Source organism: Pseudochaenichthys georgianus, chromosome 14 (genome assembly GCF_902827115.2).
Source record: "Pseudochaenichthys georgianus chromosome 14, fPseGeo1.2, whole genome shotgun sequence".
Lineage (NCBI taxonomy): Eukaryota > Metazoa > Chordata > Actinopteri > Perciformes > Channichthyidae > Pseudochaenichthys > Pseudochaenichthys georgianus.
The window spans coordinates 10,909,828-10,923,877 of NC_047516.1; the positions used below are offsets into that span (position 1 = coordinate 10,909,828).

Sequence of the window (14,050 nt, forward strand, 5' to 3'; positions counted from 1 at the left end):
CACTCACTCACTCACACACACACACACGCACGCACGCACGCGCGCACACACACACGCACACCCAGAGACAGGGAGTGGTCGACTGGAGCCTGCATTCACAGTTGTGGACTGATTTGACTTCATCTCCATATTCACTCTCCAGAGGAACAGGTAGGAATGAGTTGGTGCTGCTGGGGGGGGGCTAAACGACTTGCTGATAAAGGAGAGGGTCCGTCGCTTCAACAGCGAATACGCTATGTGTGTGTGTAATGTGCGCAGTTCACAGCAGAACACTGCGCAACGCGGGGGAGGGGGGTACACCAACAACTTTGTCTGGGATTACTTTTACTGATAACTATGAACAACTTCAAAAACAATGGCAGTTTATTTTTTATTTTTCATACCTTATTTTCTTGAAGTTTACTTTATCTGAATGCCAGGACAGACAAACTAAGAAGTTCACTTGTTTCAGACAAGCATTTGTGTTTTTTTGTAGAAGTGTGTTATTCATTCTTGACAATGTGTTTACATTGTTAATCACGTGTTTGGGTTAATGATGGTCGAAAGGATTCTCATTTTTGTTTCACTTTTTTCCTATTTTGTTATTTGGATGCCTATAGTTGTGTGCGTGTTGATGTCTGTATGTGGTTGTTGTGTGTGCGTGTGAATATGTGTACCCCATGAGGAATAGCCTACTGTAGCTCATGCTAATAGGGAGGATATGAAGAGATCTGCAGCTCTATCTGTCCTGGTTAGTTTCCAGTATAACGTGCTGTTCCTTTGGGTTTGATTTTCAATAGCATTGATTGGGATGTTTCACCAGTAATATTGTGTAGAAACCCACTGTGAATTCAACATGCCTGTGGACAAAAATAAATACGGTCTCCGGGCTGCACCAAAATCCTAAAGAAACAAATGTTTTCCTAACATATAGTACATTAAGTCAAGCTTTGTTCAAACATATTGTGAGTTTTAGCAAAGTTAGATTAACATTTTCAATATTGGGCTAATAAAGAGCTTTTTATCTCATTTTGTTTTTGTTTCTGATACTCAATAGTTATAATTCAGTCAGCAGTCAACAAGGTCAAATTTAAGTCACAGTCGAAAACATTTTAATTGTTAAAGCTTAAAAAAAATGGTTTCCTTAAATTAAATGATTATAGTTAATGCAGACAAAAATAGGAAATGTGTGTTCTATTTCCAAAGCCAAATTCCTCCATGTGTCTGTTGAGGGGCTGCAGGCATGGCGGTGGCGGTGTGCCGGGACATGACGGTGACGGTGTTGGAGGACGTGAACGCTGCCAAGCTGATGGAGCGACAGCAGGCTCTGCGCGCAGCCATCCAGAGGGGAGAGCCAAAGTGTCTGGGGGTGAGTGAGCACACACAGGAGGCTTTGGGTTGGTTCACTTGAAGATAGGACCACGATTTGAGGGAAAGGGGAAGCATTGTGAGAAAAAGAGGGGAGTTCAGAAATATCGTTCTCTCATCTCTTCGCACTGCTGCAAACATAGGTCCAGAATGTGTTCACATTCTGTTTTACATACAGCAGCTCCATGTTTACAGACTGGCATATCTTGGTGCTTAGCAGCCATCTGTAGATGTGTATGAAAGATGTGTACTGCACCATCTGAAGTAAAAGTAGTAACTCCACAGGTAAGCTGTAAATGGCCAGTTTAACTCTTTAAAGTGTCGTGCTGCAGGAACACTCACCTGTTGCAGTGTGGTCATGTGATAATCTGAATGATGTTGGAGGGATTGTAACAGGATAAGGGAACGTCCACTACACTTCAGCAACCAATCGTTACTTGAGAAAAATAATAATGGATAACTTTAAAATGTTAATTCAAAAACTTAATGTGCCAAATCTGGAAAGAATTGGATGGTGAAAATGTGAATTGTGGTTAAAAAATCATTAAAATGTTGTTAATTCTAAATTAATAAAAGAAAAAGAAAGAATAAATAAATGAAAGCAACTGCGAAAGCCAGTGGTTAAATGCTGCAACAAAAAAAACACTAGAAAGTAAACAATTAAACGATTTAAGCTCTCTTCTTGTCAAAAAAAAAGAAGTATATAAAGGTTCAGGGGCCAAAAATATCCCATGCTTCATAAACTGGAAATGAGTCCAACAACTTATCAGAAGCATTTTGGCCTGTTATCTATTATATTTGACTGAAATTAAAACATCTAAATCCAAATATCTTGCCATTCAACATAGAAAGAAAAGGAGATCATTTTAGGGAGACGGGCACAATGAGCACATGACACCTGCTGGTGAGAGCCGTGTGCGCATGCTCCGACCCCAGGCAGGATTCACATCGTGAGTGCCGGTCATAACCTATGTTCACTCATAACCCATTATGTACCCCGTCTGGCATGAGGAGCAAACTCTAACACAACCCTGTGTACTCATGTTTAAGGCTCTTTTTCGAGGTGGCTCTTAAAAGAGCCTTTGCTCTTTAGTGTCTCTACAGTGCTTCAGTACCGGTGTGCTGAAGAAAAGTGGGAGCAGATTGTGGGCCTCCTTCCTATTTATACCGGAAGTGAGTCCGAGGTGGGCCCCACCTACAAGTGTGGATTACAAGTGTTTCAGTGCTGCGCGGGGGTGCAGGGGATTACCCAATAGCGATACCCTTAGAGGGCTACGCCTATACGAAATAGAACTACCCCGGTAAGAAGTGAATCAGCGTCGTAGGACCGGAAACCCAGAGTTAACCCTGAAGTTACCTCGCTAAGCGAACATCCGGCTTCGTAGTACAGGGCACAGCACTGCTAAAAAATCCCTACATGCACGAACAATAGATCACACAGATCACACAGCTGCACTCTGATCAAGAGATTCATACACAGCTGGAGGCCTCTCTTTAAAGGTGTGTGTGTGTGTGTGTGTGTGTGTGTGTGTGTGTGTGTGTGTGTGTGTGTGTGTGTGTGTGTGTGTGTGTGTGTGTGTGTGTGTGTGTGTGTGTGTGTGTGTGTGTGTGTGTGTGTGTGTGTGTGTGTGTGTGTGTGTGTGTGTGTGTGTGTGTGTGTGTGTGTGTGTGTGTGTGTGTGTGTGTGTGTGTGTGTGTGTGTGTGTGTGTGTGTGTGTGTGTGTGTGTGTAGGTGAGCCAGGTGATGTTGGGGCTGATGGTCGTGTCCTACTCCATCCCCCTACTCTTCACTGACGTGACGGAGGTGGTGCTGCTGGGTGTCCCCTGGTGGAGCGGCCTGACGGTCAGTCTCTGGGACGGAGAGCCATACTTGCTGTTTCATCTGTTTTCTTTTGCATTTCTACCAATATTGTTTACATTTATTTTTTAAAAGAAGCAGAACCTCTGAAAGGCTTCAGTCACCTGAGCGCAGCGGCATTCATACATTTATTGAATACCTTTTAGTTACTTTACAGATAGTCATTCAGACTAGCTGCACCTTCACCAGCTTTGAGAACACTTTCATGATCAATCATTATAAAACATCATATATATTATTCTGAAATGGACCAATCTGCACAATGACTACTTTTACTGTCTTTCACTATATTGTGATGATAATACTTTTCTATGTTTACTTGATTAACATTTTAAATGTAGGACTTTTACTGTAACAGAGTATTACTACACTGTTGTACTTTTACTTCACTACAAGATATGAGTACTTGTAGGACTTCTGTGGACGTTAACGTTGTGACATCATGTCGTGTTCCTGTCTCAGTTCATCACAGCAGGAGTGGTCACTATCGTCCTGGACAAACACTGCACCATGAAGATCGTGAGTCTTAAGGCCGCACATACACATTCAAGATTCGTTATGATTTCACACATTTGGCATACATGGAGGCAAAATGTTGTTCTCCAAACAAAAACAAGACAAACAATATGCCATCAGAAGTCACCAAAATAAGTAGTCTAAAATCTGCTACATGCAGCTAAACAGTGTGTATATACTGTGTACTGTTGACACACTGAATACAAAAAATGAATAATGTTGCGTCTGTGTGTGTAGCTGCGGGTGTGTTTGGTGGTGACCATAGTGTCCACGTTGCTGTCCGTGGTGGCTTTAATCATCTACTCTGTGGACATGGGCAAGAATCCTGCAGTGCCCTGCGTCAAGAATCCGGATGGCGTCTGCAGCGATCAGTACCACGCCACAGTAGGTATCATTTATATTTGTGTCACTGTCATTATTACAAGACTTTTGTGAAATCAGATTTAAAGTTGGATAATATGTACAGGGTATTATACAACACCAGTATACAGCACACACCCCTAACATTGGTAAAGCCCAGTATTGCTCACTGATAATGACTAATATTGAGTATTGGCTGTTGATAAGTTCTTTTAAATGACATGCACAGTCATAAAGCCCCGACTAACTTCCATTGGGTTTACAGAATAACTGATAGCCATCATACCAAAGGGACGTCTCACGAGCAGGGACCACGCCACAACAGTGTGATGTTTGTAGGTTTATTGCAAGAAGTAACAATGAATTGATATGGAGGGGTTGATGAGATGTGCTGGTCTGGCGGGACGTGCTGTGGTCCGTGCAGAGGGAGACTCAGAGTGGGGGTACCGTCTCCGGCATGATCTGCTCGGGCTGATTGCGGGCCCCAGACGATACCTAGAATTAAAATATACACAGTTCAAATATAAATGGTGACAGGCAGAGGATGTTGGGATGAAGGGATGAAGGGATAATAATAATCATTTCAATATCTTCTTATAGCGCCTTTCAAGAGACCCCAGGACGCTTTACAATGGGAAACAAAACAACAAAAGGATGAAGGGATGAGGGAAGGGAGGGGTGAATGGATGTAGGGGTGTATCGCTCGGTGTGAGGCGGAAGGGGAATTGTATGGGTAGAAAGGAGAGGGAAGGTGGGTTGAGAGAATGGAGACAGGCAGTGGCTGGAAGTTTGGCCGGATATAAATAGGGGTGGCCGTGATTGGAGACGGGGTTTAGGCCTGGCCCTGCTCCTGAACCTAGGTTAACAAGTTAACTTCATCAATAAGCATGAACACGCAAGGCAATCACTGTATCCTTAAGAAAATAAACACATCTATAATTGGATTGCAGTCAGTTAATGAACTGGGTGAGTCAGGATGCTTCCAGTGTTTGGCTCTCCGCTGTACTTTTGCCTACTCCATTTTAGACTGATAGATGAATAAGGTCTCAGTTGTGGACCCACAATGGACTCTGATCTCGTTGTACTTTTTGTATAATGACAATAAAAGGCTTTAACTTGAATGAACTGTAATGCTCTATGGTACGTAGACTATAATGCAAGCTGGACGTGCAGAGGTATCTTCACTGTCCACCTCTCTTCCTGCTGTTTGAGAGAAACTCAGCCGCCAGCAGACATCCATACTCTGAACTGTAATAATGCAGCCCTGCCTGTTCCTAGTTCACCATTCAATAGTCACTCAGTGCTTTGGTCCATTCATTCTTAATACATCCACAAACATGAAGTTAACATTAAGGTCTCACATGTTCCAACACTCAGTGCGTGATGACTGCCATGTAGAGGTGCTGTGTGGTTGGTGTGAAGCATAGAAGAAAAACAACACCTCCTTCGAGCTCCACCATTTTGGTTAAAAACGTCCTAATAATGGCAAATATAGAAAACATTGTTGAGGATATTAACTGAAAAATGTAAATGATTGTCCAGGGGGTTGAAGTGAAGTGGAAAGTTAAAGTATTAGGAAGTGCCAGTGGTATGGTGTAGGTGTTCTGGCATTAGGACAGTCTGAGCTGGGGACTCAAGTCGATGAAGCGCTGTGTGTCTTTCCAACAGAGGCTGAGCAGAGGAGTGAAGGTGTCCCTCCTCGTCTTCACCCTGGCCCAGACGGCCATCTCTGCCGTCCTCTGCTTCCTGCTCTTCAGGCAGAGACACGGCTTCGGACCGTACACTGTAAGGCTGCAACACTTTCACCTCACGAGCAAAGACTTCATACAAGAGAATAATACCACAACAGTGTCATTGCTAAGGCACAGCCAGAGCTCTGTCAAAGGTCATCAAGAAGTACAATCGGACGAAAGACAAAATGTGACGATTAAATGTACAAAGGTCAATTAAAATATGGTATATTGTAAAAGTGGTATACAGTCACACACAGCAAGGAGACTAACTAAAAGAATACAAATCAGCCGTATATAAATATTTTCACGAAATGAAATGACAGGCCTGCCAGTTTTCACTTATATTAGCGTTACTTAATAATACAAATCAGTGAGAGCACCTTGTCGTAAGCACCTCCCCCTCTTCTCATAAACATGTATTTTTATAGTCACAACTTTATGATATGAGGAGAAGTGATGGCATGGTGCTGATTCTGCTTCTGTCTTTTACAGTCCTTCAGCCCTGCTGAACCAGAGACCCCCACAGCACTCACCCCCCCCGAGTTGAACTGATCAGCCAATGGCCCCCCCTTCTGTTCCAGAGATGGCTGATCACCTGTGTGTGTGCTTCCCCTTTGTCTATCTGCTCGTACGTATGACTTCTCCACAGAGCTGGCTGATATCTCAGCAGGAGACGTGTCAGTTGTCAGTGTTGTTATGCATGTCTGTCAAGAGCTGAATATTTCATTACACATCAGCCAAATGATTCAATACTTCAATATAGTGGGCTGCATTAAAAGCAAACATTAGGGAAGAAATAACAACTGTTTAACATTAACAACCTTAAAGAAAGGACATCTCATTCTGATTTGTTCCTGTGGTAAAAGTATTATATCACACTTTTGTGGCTACAAACTGTGGACATGTATCCTGAGTGGCTGGAGCAGGATGCACAGTCAGCCATGTGTGCAGGACGTGGGGACTGTCTGCTGTGACACAGAGATCAAACAGTCATATACACCAGATCACGTATTCCTCCTCCTTTACACACACCTTGGCTGTCACCACATTCAATATAGAAATGCAGTCCGTTTAACATTTATCATCGGATGGAGTTTGTTTAGGACTTGTTGACAAGCAAGCTCAGTAGTTAAGTGTTTACTGAAGAGGACTTATAATACGATGTAAGGTACCTATAGTAGCTAGTGAGTGGATTTCTAATTAGGCTAACTTCAAGTATTCATTTTCACACTGAAAAACTTGAATGTCCTGTATTAACCAGTTTATCTGAATGTGTGGACGAGCAGCGGTCACGATGAGGACATCTTCCCCTCTAACTCATGCTGCACGCAGACACTGAGCTCTGACTGGCTCTCTGAATCTGAAGCTGTTCACGATGTTCACAGTGTTCATGGTGTTGGTGTTCTCGGTGTTCACGGTGTTCTCGGTGTTGGTGTTCATGGTGTTGGTGTTCTCGGTGTTCACGGTGTTCTCGGTGTTGGTGTTCATGGTGTTCATGGTGTTGGTGTTCACGGTGTTCACGGTGTTGGTGTTCATGGTGTTGGTGTTCATGGTGTTGGTGTTCATGGTGTTGGTGTTCATGGTGTTGGTGTTCATGGTGTTCACGGTGTTGGTGTTCACGGTGTTGGTGTTCATGGTGTTGGTGTTCATGGTGTTGGTGTTCATGGTGTTCATGGTGTTCACGGTGTTGGTGTTCATGGTGTTCACGGTGTTGGTGTTCATGGTGTTCATGGTGTTGGTGTTCTCGGTGTTGGTGTTCACGGTGTTCTCGGTGTTGATGTTCACGGTGTTGGTGTTCATGGTGTTCCTGGTGTTGGTGTTCTCGGTGTTGGTGTTCATGGTGTTGGTGTTCATGGTGTTAGTGTTCATGGTGTTCATGGTGTTGGTGTTCTTGGTGTTCACGGTGTTGGTGTTCATGGTGTTCACGGTGTTGGTGTTCACGGTGTTCATGGTGTTAGTGTTCATGGTGTTGGTGTTCATGGTGTTCACGGTGTTCATGGTGTTGGTGTTCACGGTGTTCATGGTGTTGGTGTTCATGGTGTTGGTGTTCACGGTGTTGGTGTTCATGGTGTTCATGGTGTTGGTGTTCACGGTGTTCATGGTGTTGGTGTTCACGGTGTTCATGGTGTTGGTGTTCATGGTGTTCATGGTGTTGGTGTTCATGGTGTTGGTGTTCATGGTGTTGGTGTTCATGGTGTTGGTGTTCATGGTGTTCATGGTGTTGGTGTTCATGGTGTTGGTGTTCATGGTGTTGGTGTTCTTGGTGTTCATGGTGTTGGTGTTCACGGTGTTCATGGTGTTGGTGTTCACGGTGTTCATGGTGTTGGTGTTCACGGTGTTCATGGTGTTGGTGTTCACGGTGTTCATGGTGTTGGTGTTCATGGTGTTCATGGTGTTGGTGTTCATGGTGTTCACGGTGTTCATGGTGTTGGTGTTCATGGTGTTCATGGTGTTGGTGTTCATGGTGTTCACGGTGTTCATGGTGTTGGTGTTCATGGTGTTCATGGTGTTCACGGTGTTCATGGTGTTGGTGTTCATGGTGTTCATGGTGTTGGTGTTCATGGTGTTCATGGTGTTGGTGTTCATGGTGTTGGTGTTCATGGTGTTGGTGTTCTTGGTGTTCATGGTGTTGGTGTTCATGGTGTTCATGGTGTTGGTGTTCATGGTGTTCATGGTGTTGCAGTCTTCTGGAACAGATGGTGTGTATTTTCACTTGCACTGCTTTATTTTTTTTACACTATTTACAAAGTGTTGATCTTTGATATATTTGTGTTTATTTCATACACAATTATGTACATATACAGTATATAAATAAAGTTGTGACCCAGTGAGTTACATTCTGCATTTTACATTGTGTGTGAGTTTGTGAAAAAGTATGGGGTTTTACAGAAAGAAGTGTGCTGTTAGAACATGCCTTTTAAAAGCACAGTTCACATGTGAACAGGAATACCTTTAGTTACAGCTGTCAATGCCCAGACTGCTCGCCTAAAGCTCCTTACACACCAAGCTGATTTTCGGCGTTGATAGATGTCGGGCCGCCGATGAGCATTGTGTCGCCCTACTCAGATTGGTGTGTACTGCACCGTCGTGTCTTTTCGGCCGACACCTTCTGCCGCCGATTCGACATGTTGAAAAAAGAAATCACTCTGATTGGCTGTTCAGCTTAGCAAACCAGTGCATGAGAAGCTAAACGGAAGTGAGGGACCCAAACAAACTATTAAGAAGGCACATCTGAGATTTCATTTAACTCCAGCTCTCGACACAGGTTCAGGAAAACCCCATGAGCTTCTCGCTGTAGAGGGAAAATGGAACGCACACGCTATTTGTTGTTTGTTTATATCACGCAGTTTGTTCTTCTTCTCTCGGTGTATCACGCAGTCTGTCTTCCGGTTGTTGCCTCTTTTGAATGACGAATACACACTACCGCCGCCTGCTGGTAAGGAGATTTATTGACACTCACGCATGCGCAGTTCGTACGTGCAACTTGGCCGTCGGCTGAAGTCTTTGCGGTGTGTTCCAGTGCGACACATGGCCAAGACGCAGGAGACGTGAGGCGACGCGTCCCGACGTTCCTTGGTGTTCTTTGGTGTCAGTTTGGTGTGTAAGAGGCTTAATAATCATGTTCCGGTTTGCAAGGCACTGAAGAAGCAGGCAGCAGCAGACCTGAGATTACTGCCCCCCCCCTGACCTGTCTTAATGGGACAGCCCCCTGTGAGAACTAGGAACTGGTCCGCAGACCTCACATTCCAGAGAGATGTCCTATCTCTCCTTGAATAGCCCAATATTACAGAGATATCATTTGTACGCCTTTTATGGACTTGTAAAATGTTGTCGCTGCAAAAAGAGTCACCATTTGGAATGCAATTCATGTATACCATGTCTTTCAAAATCATTTGACCTTGTTCATTCTTAATGTAAATGTGCTTTTGTACTTTCTCTGGTCACTTATTAATTTGTTTATGTTTTGTTAATGACATAACTCATGTTTACTCTGGCACTGTTGTAATAACAAATTAAAACAATTATGAAATGAAACAGTGAGGTATGTTTTGTTTTTAGTAATAATTTGTATTGTATATGATTGTATGTTCACAGCTAATTGTATTGTATGCTAGACAGACAACAGGAGAAACGCATCTACCAGGTTGCACCAAAGTTTAACATGTCAGTACAGGATCAGACTAGAACCTAACCCTCAAAACCTAGCTACAGTTAGGACTTTGTTTGGATTTCAGCACATGCGGAACACCAAGGAGGAGGGAACATGAAGGGGAGATTGCTCTATTTGGAACAGTTAATAACATTACATTAGCGGAAGTGGTCTGTAGCTGCCAACATTAGTCTGCTGCGAGGGGCTCTGCAGCATCGCAGGGTCTTCTAAGAACCCTGAAATCAGTACAAAATCACAGCGGCTGACACGGAGAGAGAGAGAAAACAAAGTGTTAGGTCATGGTGGCTGCAATGTTATGGAGAAGCTCTGATACATGCAGGGACTGGATATGCCTGGAAAAATGAGAGCCATCACTGCAAAGCTGTCGTTCAAAATGAAGACGCAATTGAGTTCATGGCATAATGGAAGCACCCTATTACAGAGCCTGAATTCCATCTGGCCCTCTGTTTGGAGACATAAAGCAGTGGTTCCCAACCTGTCTCATGTACCCCTTGAGCTGGTCGAAGTACCCCCTCACTCATCTGTGATGAATAACCTACCTTTTTTCTTGTATTAAACCCTTTGTAATCATATTCAACCCAACTGCTCCTAAATGACAATCACTGGTATAACTCACCCTTATTACAAATGCATTTAAACTTGACATTTACACTTATTATGAGTGGGAAATAATAATATTAAGACTCACTTCTAGCAGTTTCAACACATTTTGTTAAGAGCTTTTAATGAGACACTTGAGCTTGCTTGTCTTTATAAGCTTTGGTTTTTCTGGGGGCAGGACCCAGGCTTATGAACATGTATCCCCAAAAATGTTTTGGGTGGAAATATATTGCAATCCCTAATAACTTAGCCCCTGCATCCCCTCAAGTACCCCTAGGGGTCTCCGTACCCCCAGTTAGGTACCACTGACATAAAGAACCATTATCTTCTGTTACTGGGATAAAGGAGCTTACATCAGATCCAGGACACACTGAGAGCTTGCTTCCCCACCTCTGAAGTCGCTTTGCTATTGTAGCCGTTACCCCGAGCTACGGCCCCCTAACTGAGACTCCATTCAAATGTACACACATATATATTTGAGAAAGGCTTTGTTAGTGCAATTTATAGCTCACCAACCTTACATGTTAACACAGAGAGAGATCAATAAAACACAAACACAGACATGGTTGAGATTAATTATTATTCAGTTGTGCAACAACACATAACAATGGGGAAACATTTACCTCGCTTCTCATCTCAGCAACCAATCGCAGAAATGCCCCCCACCACGTAATCGAACCTGGGTGCTCGCGGGCGGTAGTGGACTGTTACAGCCGGAGACTCGTAATGGCGCCGGACTTTCACAGCACCGCTGCGCCGGACCAGCCGGAGCCTCACAACGGTGGGTGTTTGCGGCGGCGGATGCGGTACTGGCGCTGTGAAAGTCCACAGCCCACCTATGCCAGAGCCAGCGGCCCGCCGAAGGCAGCAGCCCACCAACGGCTGCGGCCCACCGGGAAAAGTCCCGAATCTCCCGATGGCCAATCTGAGCCTGCTCACACACACACAACTGAAACCAAAATCCTTTACAGACATATGTACTAGGGCTGCACGGTATTGAAAAAAACTGACATCGCGATTTCCCCCCCCCTGCGGTATATATTGCGTTTTTTTTGACCTGTTAAACCCCAAAGTCCCGGCGGGTACTTTACTTTTTTTTTTCACGACAGTGTCTCAGGGGATCGTAATATTTAAGAACCTATTAATGTGTTATACCAGATTAACGGAAATAATCTCAGCTAACTGACGATACTAACCAAAACAAAACACAAGTCTCATAAGAAGCATCTAAATGACCCCTGAGCGAAAAATGCTGACGCACTTTGGCACAGAACTCAAGATAAAAGTACCCTTATTATTACTTATCGTAGCTGCACTTACAAGATATCCGATTAAAGCTGAGGTTCCACAGATTATTTAGGTATATAGTATCATCACTGAGTGATCTGAACTCGGACAGGGGAAGCAAACACAGACATCACAACACGTACCTTTACGTAGCTTCTAGGGAGATGTCTCACCGTAGCTGTCAATCTGATCAAAAGACGTGTTCAATGGCATTAAAACGAGAAAGAAAAAACGCGGCTGAATCGGTTAATCCATAGGTTTTTAACGTCTCTGTATAAAAAAATGATTTAATTTATAATCCATAATTCCATTTTTATGTAAATATCGCAGAGCAAAAGTTAGCTGCTAATGGTAGCCACAAGAGTGGCTGCTGCTTCCGGTCTTGGCTATGCGGCAGTCCAGCGCAGTCTAACACACACACATTACCAAATAAGGAGTGAGAGTGACGCGTAGCCAAAACCGGAAGCTGCATACTCTCTGGTGGCTACCATTAGCAGCTAACTGTTGTGCTCCGATTTTTACATAAAAATGGAATTATGGATTATAAACAATTGCTTCAAAGCCACAGATACATTATCAACCTATGGATCAACCGATTCAGCCGCGTTTTTTCTTTCTCGTTTTAATGCCATTGAACACGTCTTTTGATCAGATTGACAGCTACGGTGAGACGATCTCCCGTAAAAGCTCCGTAAAAGGTACGTGTTGTGATGTCTGTGTTTGCTTCCCCTGTTGCGAGATCGGATCGCTTAGATACTATACTTAAATAATCTGTGGAGTCTCAGCTTTAATCGGATATATTGTATGTGCAGTTTCGATAAGTAATAAGGGTATCTTTATTTTGAATTCTGTGCTAAAGTGCGTTAGCATTTTTTTTTTTAAATGAATACAACTGCACGTCCCTGCGGTGTGAATACCGCGGTTATCGCCATGACACGGTATATCGTTCAGCCCTAATAGGCTATGTACAAATCTGTCCCTTTTGTTGTTGTCTCCCCCCAGCACACCCCAAGGAAGAAGAGCCCACTGGCCACCACAGACTGGTAGAACATCTGCAGCAGCCTCGTGCTGAAGGACCTGAGCCTCCTCAGGAAGAACAGCTGGCTCTGCCCCTTCCTGAAGAGAGCTTCGGTGTTGTCACTCCAGTCCAGTTTATTGTTGAGGTGCACTCCCAGGAACTTGTAGCTCTTCACCGCCTCCACCTCCACCTCCTCCCTGATGGTGATGGGGGTCAGAGGCCTCTTGCTGCTCCACCTGAAGTCAACCACCAGCTCCTTAGTCTTGCTGATGTTGAGCTGGAGGTGATTGTTGTCACACCAGCCTACGAAGTTCTCCACCAGGGCCCTGTACTCATCCTCGTTGTCATCTGTGATGCAGCTGACGATGGAGGAGTCATCGGAGAACCTCTGTAGATGGCATGAGCCGGAGTTGAAGCGAAAGTCTGAGGTGTAGAGGGAACAGGAATGGTGACAGCACAGTTCCTTGGGGGGCTCCAGTATTACTCGGTCGCACATCAGACACGCTGGAAGCAGGAGACGTGCCAGTTTCCCTCCTACAGTAGGCCCTGTCGAGTTGTCCTTGAGCAAGGCACCACACCCCCAACTGCTCCCTGGCTCCAAACAGAATGGCAGCTACCTTGGGGTGTTATCTCTCTAAATGCATATGCATGTGTGCACCTATACCTGTGTGTATTTGTACTGTGTATTAAAGAATATAAAACAGAGTGGAAAACTGACTTCAATAAAGGTTCATCTTAATGTTAAAGTACATTGTAATATAAATATACATTTGTGGTACCACTCGCGGTGAAGGAGTAGCAAGCCAATTGGCCGATGCAGAACGAAGTGCACGTGCTGAAGTGTATGGTTTGACCAAGGCCTGGCTGTGGGAAGGGGCTGATCCATCCACAGCTTGATGGGCCACCACCAGGGTCCGGAAGAGGATGGCAAAGGTGGAACAGCCAGGAGGGAGCTGCAGTAGTGAAGGCGTGAGAGGACCAGAGCCTGGACTAGGACTCGCATCACCTTAAGGTCAGTAGAGGTAAGGCAAGGCAAGACAATTTTATTTATATAGCACCTTTCAACACAAGGCAATCCAAGGTGCTTTACAAAAATGAAAGACATTCAGACAAAGGCATTTAAAAACAGTAAAAGATAATAAAAGAAACATTAAAAAAAT

General features: G+C 44.2%; 1 protein-coding gene across 5 annotated transcripts; it reads left to right on the forward strand.

Annotated features, from left to right (window-relative positions):
* Window positions 1–9: 9 nt before the first annotated feature.
* On the forward strand, window positions 10–13,603 carry tmem176 (transmembrane protein 176). Of its 5 annotated transcripts, XR_004553456.2 has the most exons (8): window positions 322–358; window positions 1,221–1,348; window positions 3,080–3,190; window positions 3,668–3,724; window positions 3,959–4,105; window positions 5,750–5,866; window positions 6,307–6,442; window positions 12,875–12,964. XR_004553456.2 is itself a non-coding variant. In XM_034099594.2 (7 exons), the coding sequence occupies exons 1-7, from the start codon at window positions 337–339 to the stop codon at window positions 6,364–6,366; spliced, it is 642 nt and encodes a 213-aa protein (XP_033955485.1). In that variant the 5' UTR covers window positions 322–336; the 3' UTR covers window positions 6,367–7,124. The 5 variants fall into 5 exon arrangements, 4 of the variants coding, with proteins under 4 accessions (XP_071061659.1, XP_071061658.1, XP_033955485.1 ...); XM_034099594.2 differs by lacking the exon at window positions 12,875–12,964 and having other exon boundaries at window positions 6,307–7,124; XM_071205558.1 differs by lacking the exons at window positions 322–358; window positions 5,750–5,866; window positions 6,307–6,442 and adding an exon at window positions 10–150 and having other exon boundaries at window positions 1,212–1,348; window positions 3,959–4,109; window positions 12,875–13,603.
* Window positions 13,604–14,050: the final 447 nt, after the last annotated feature.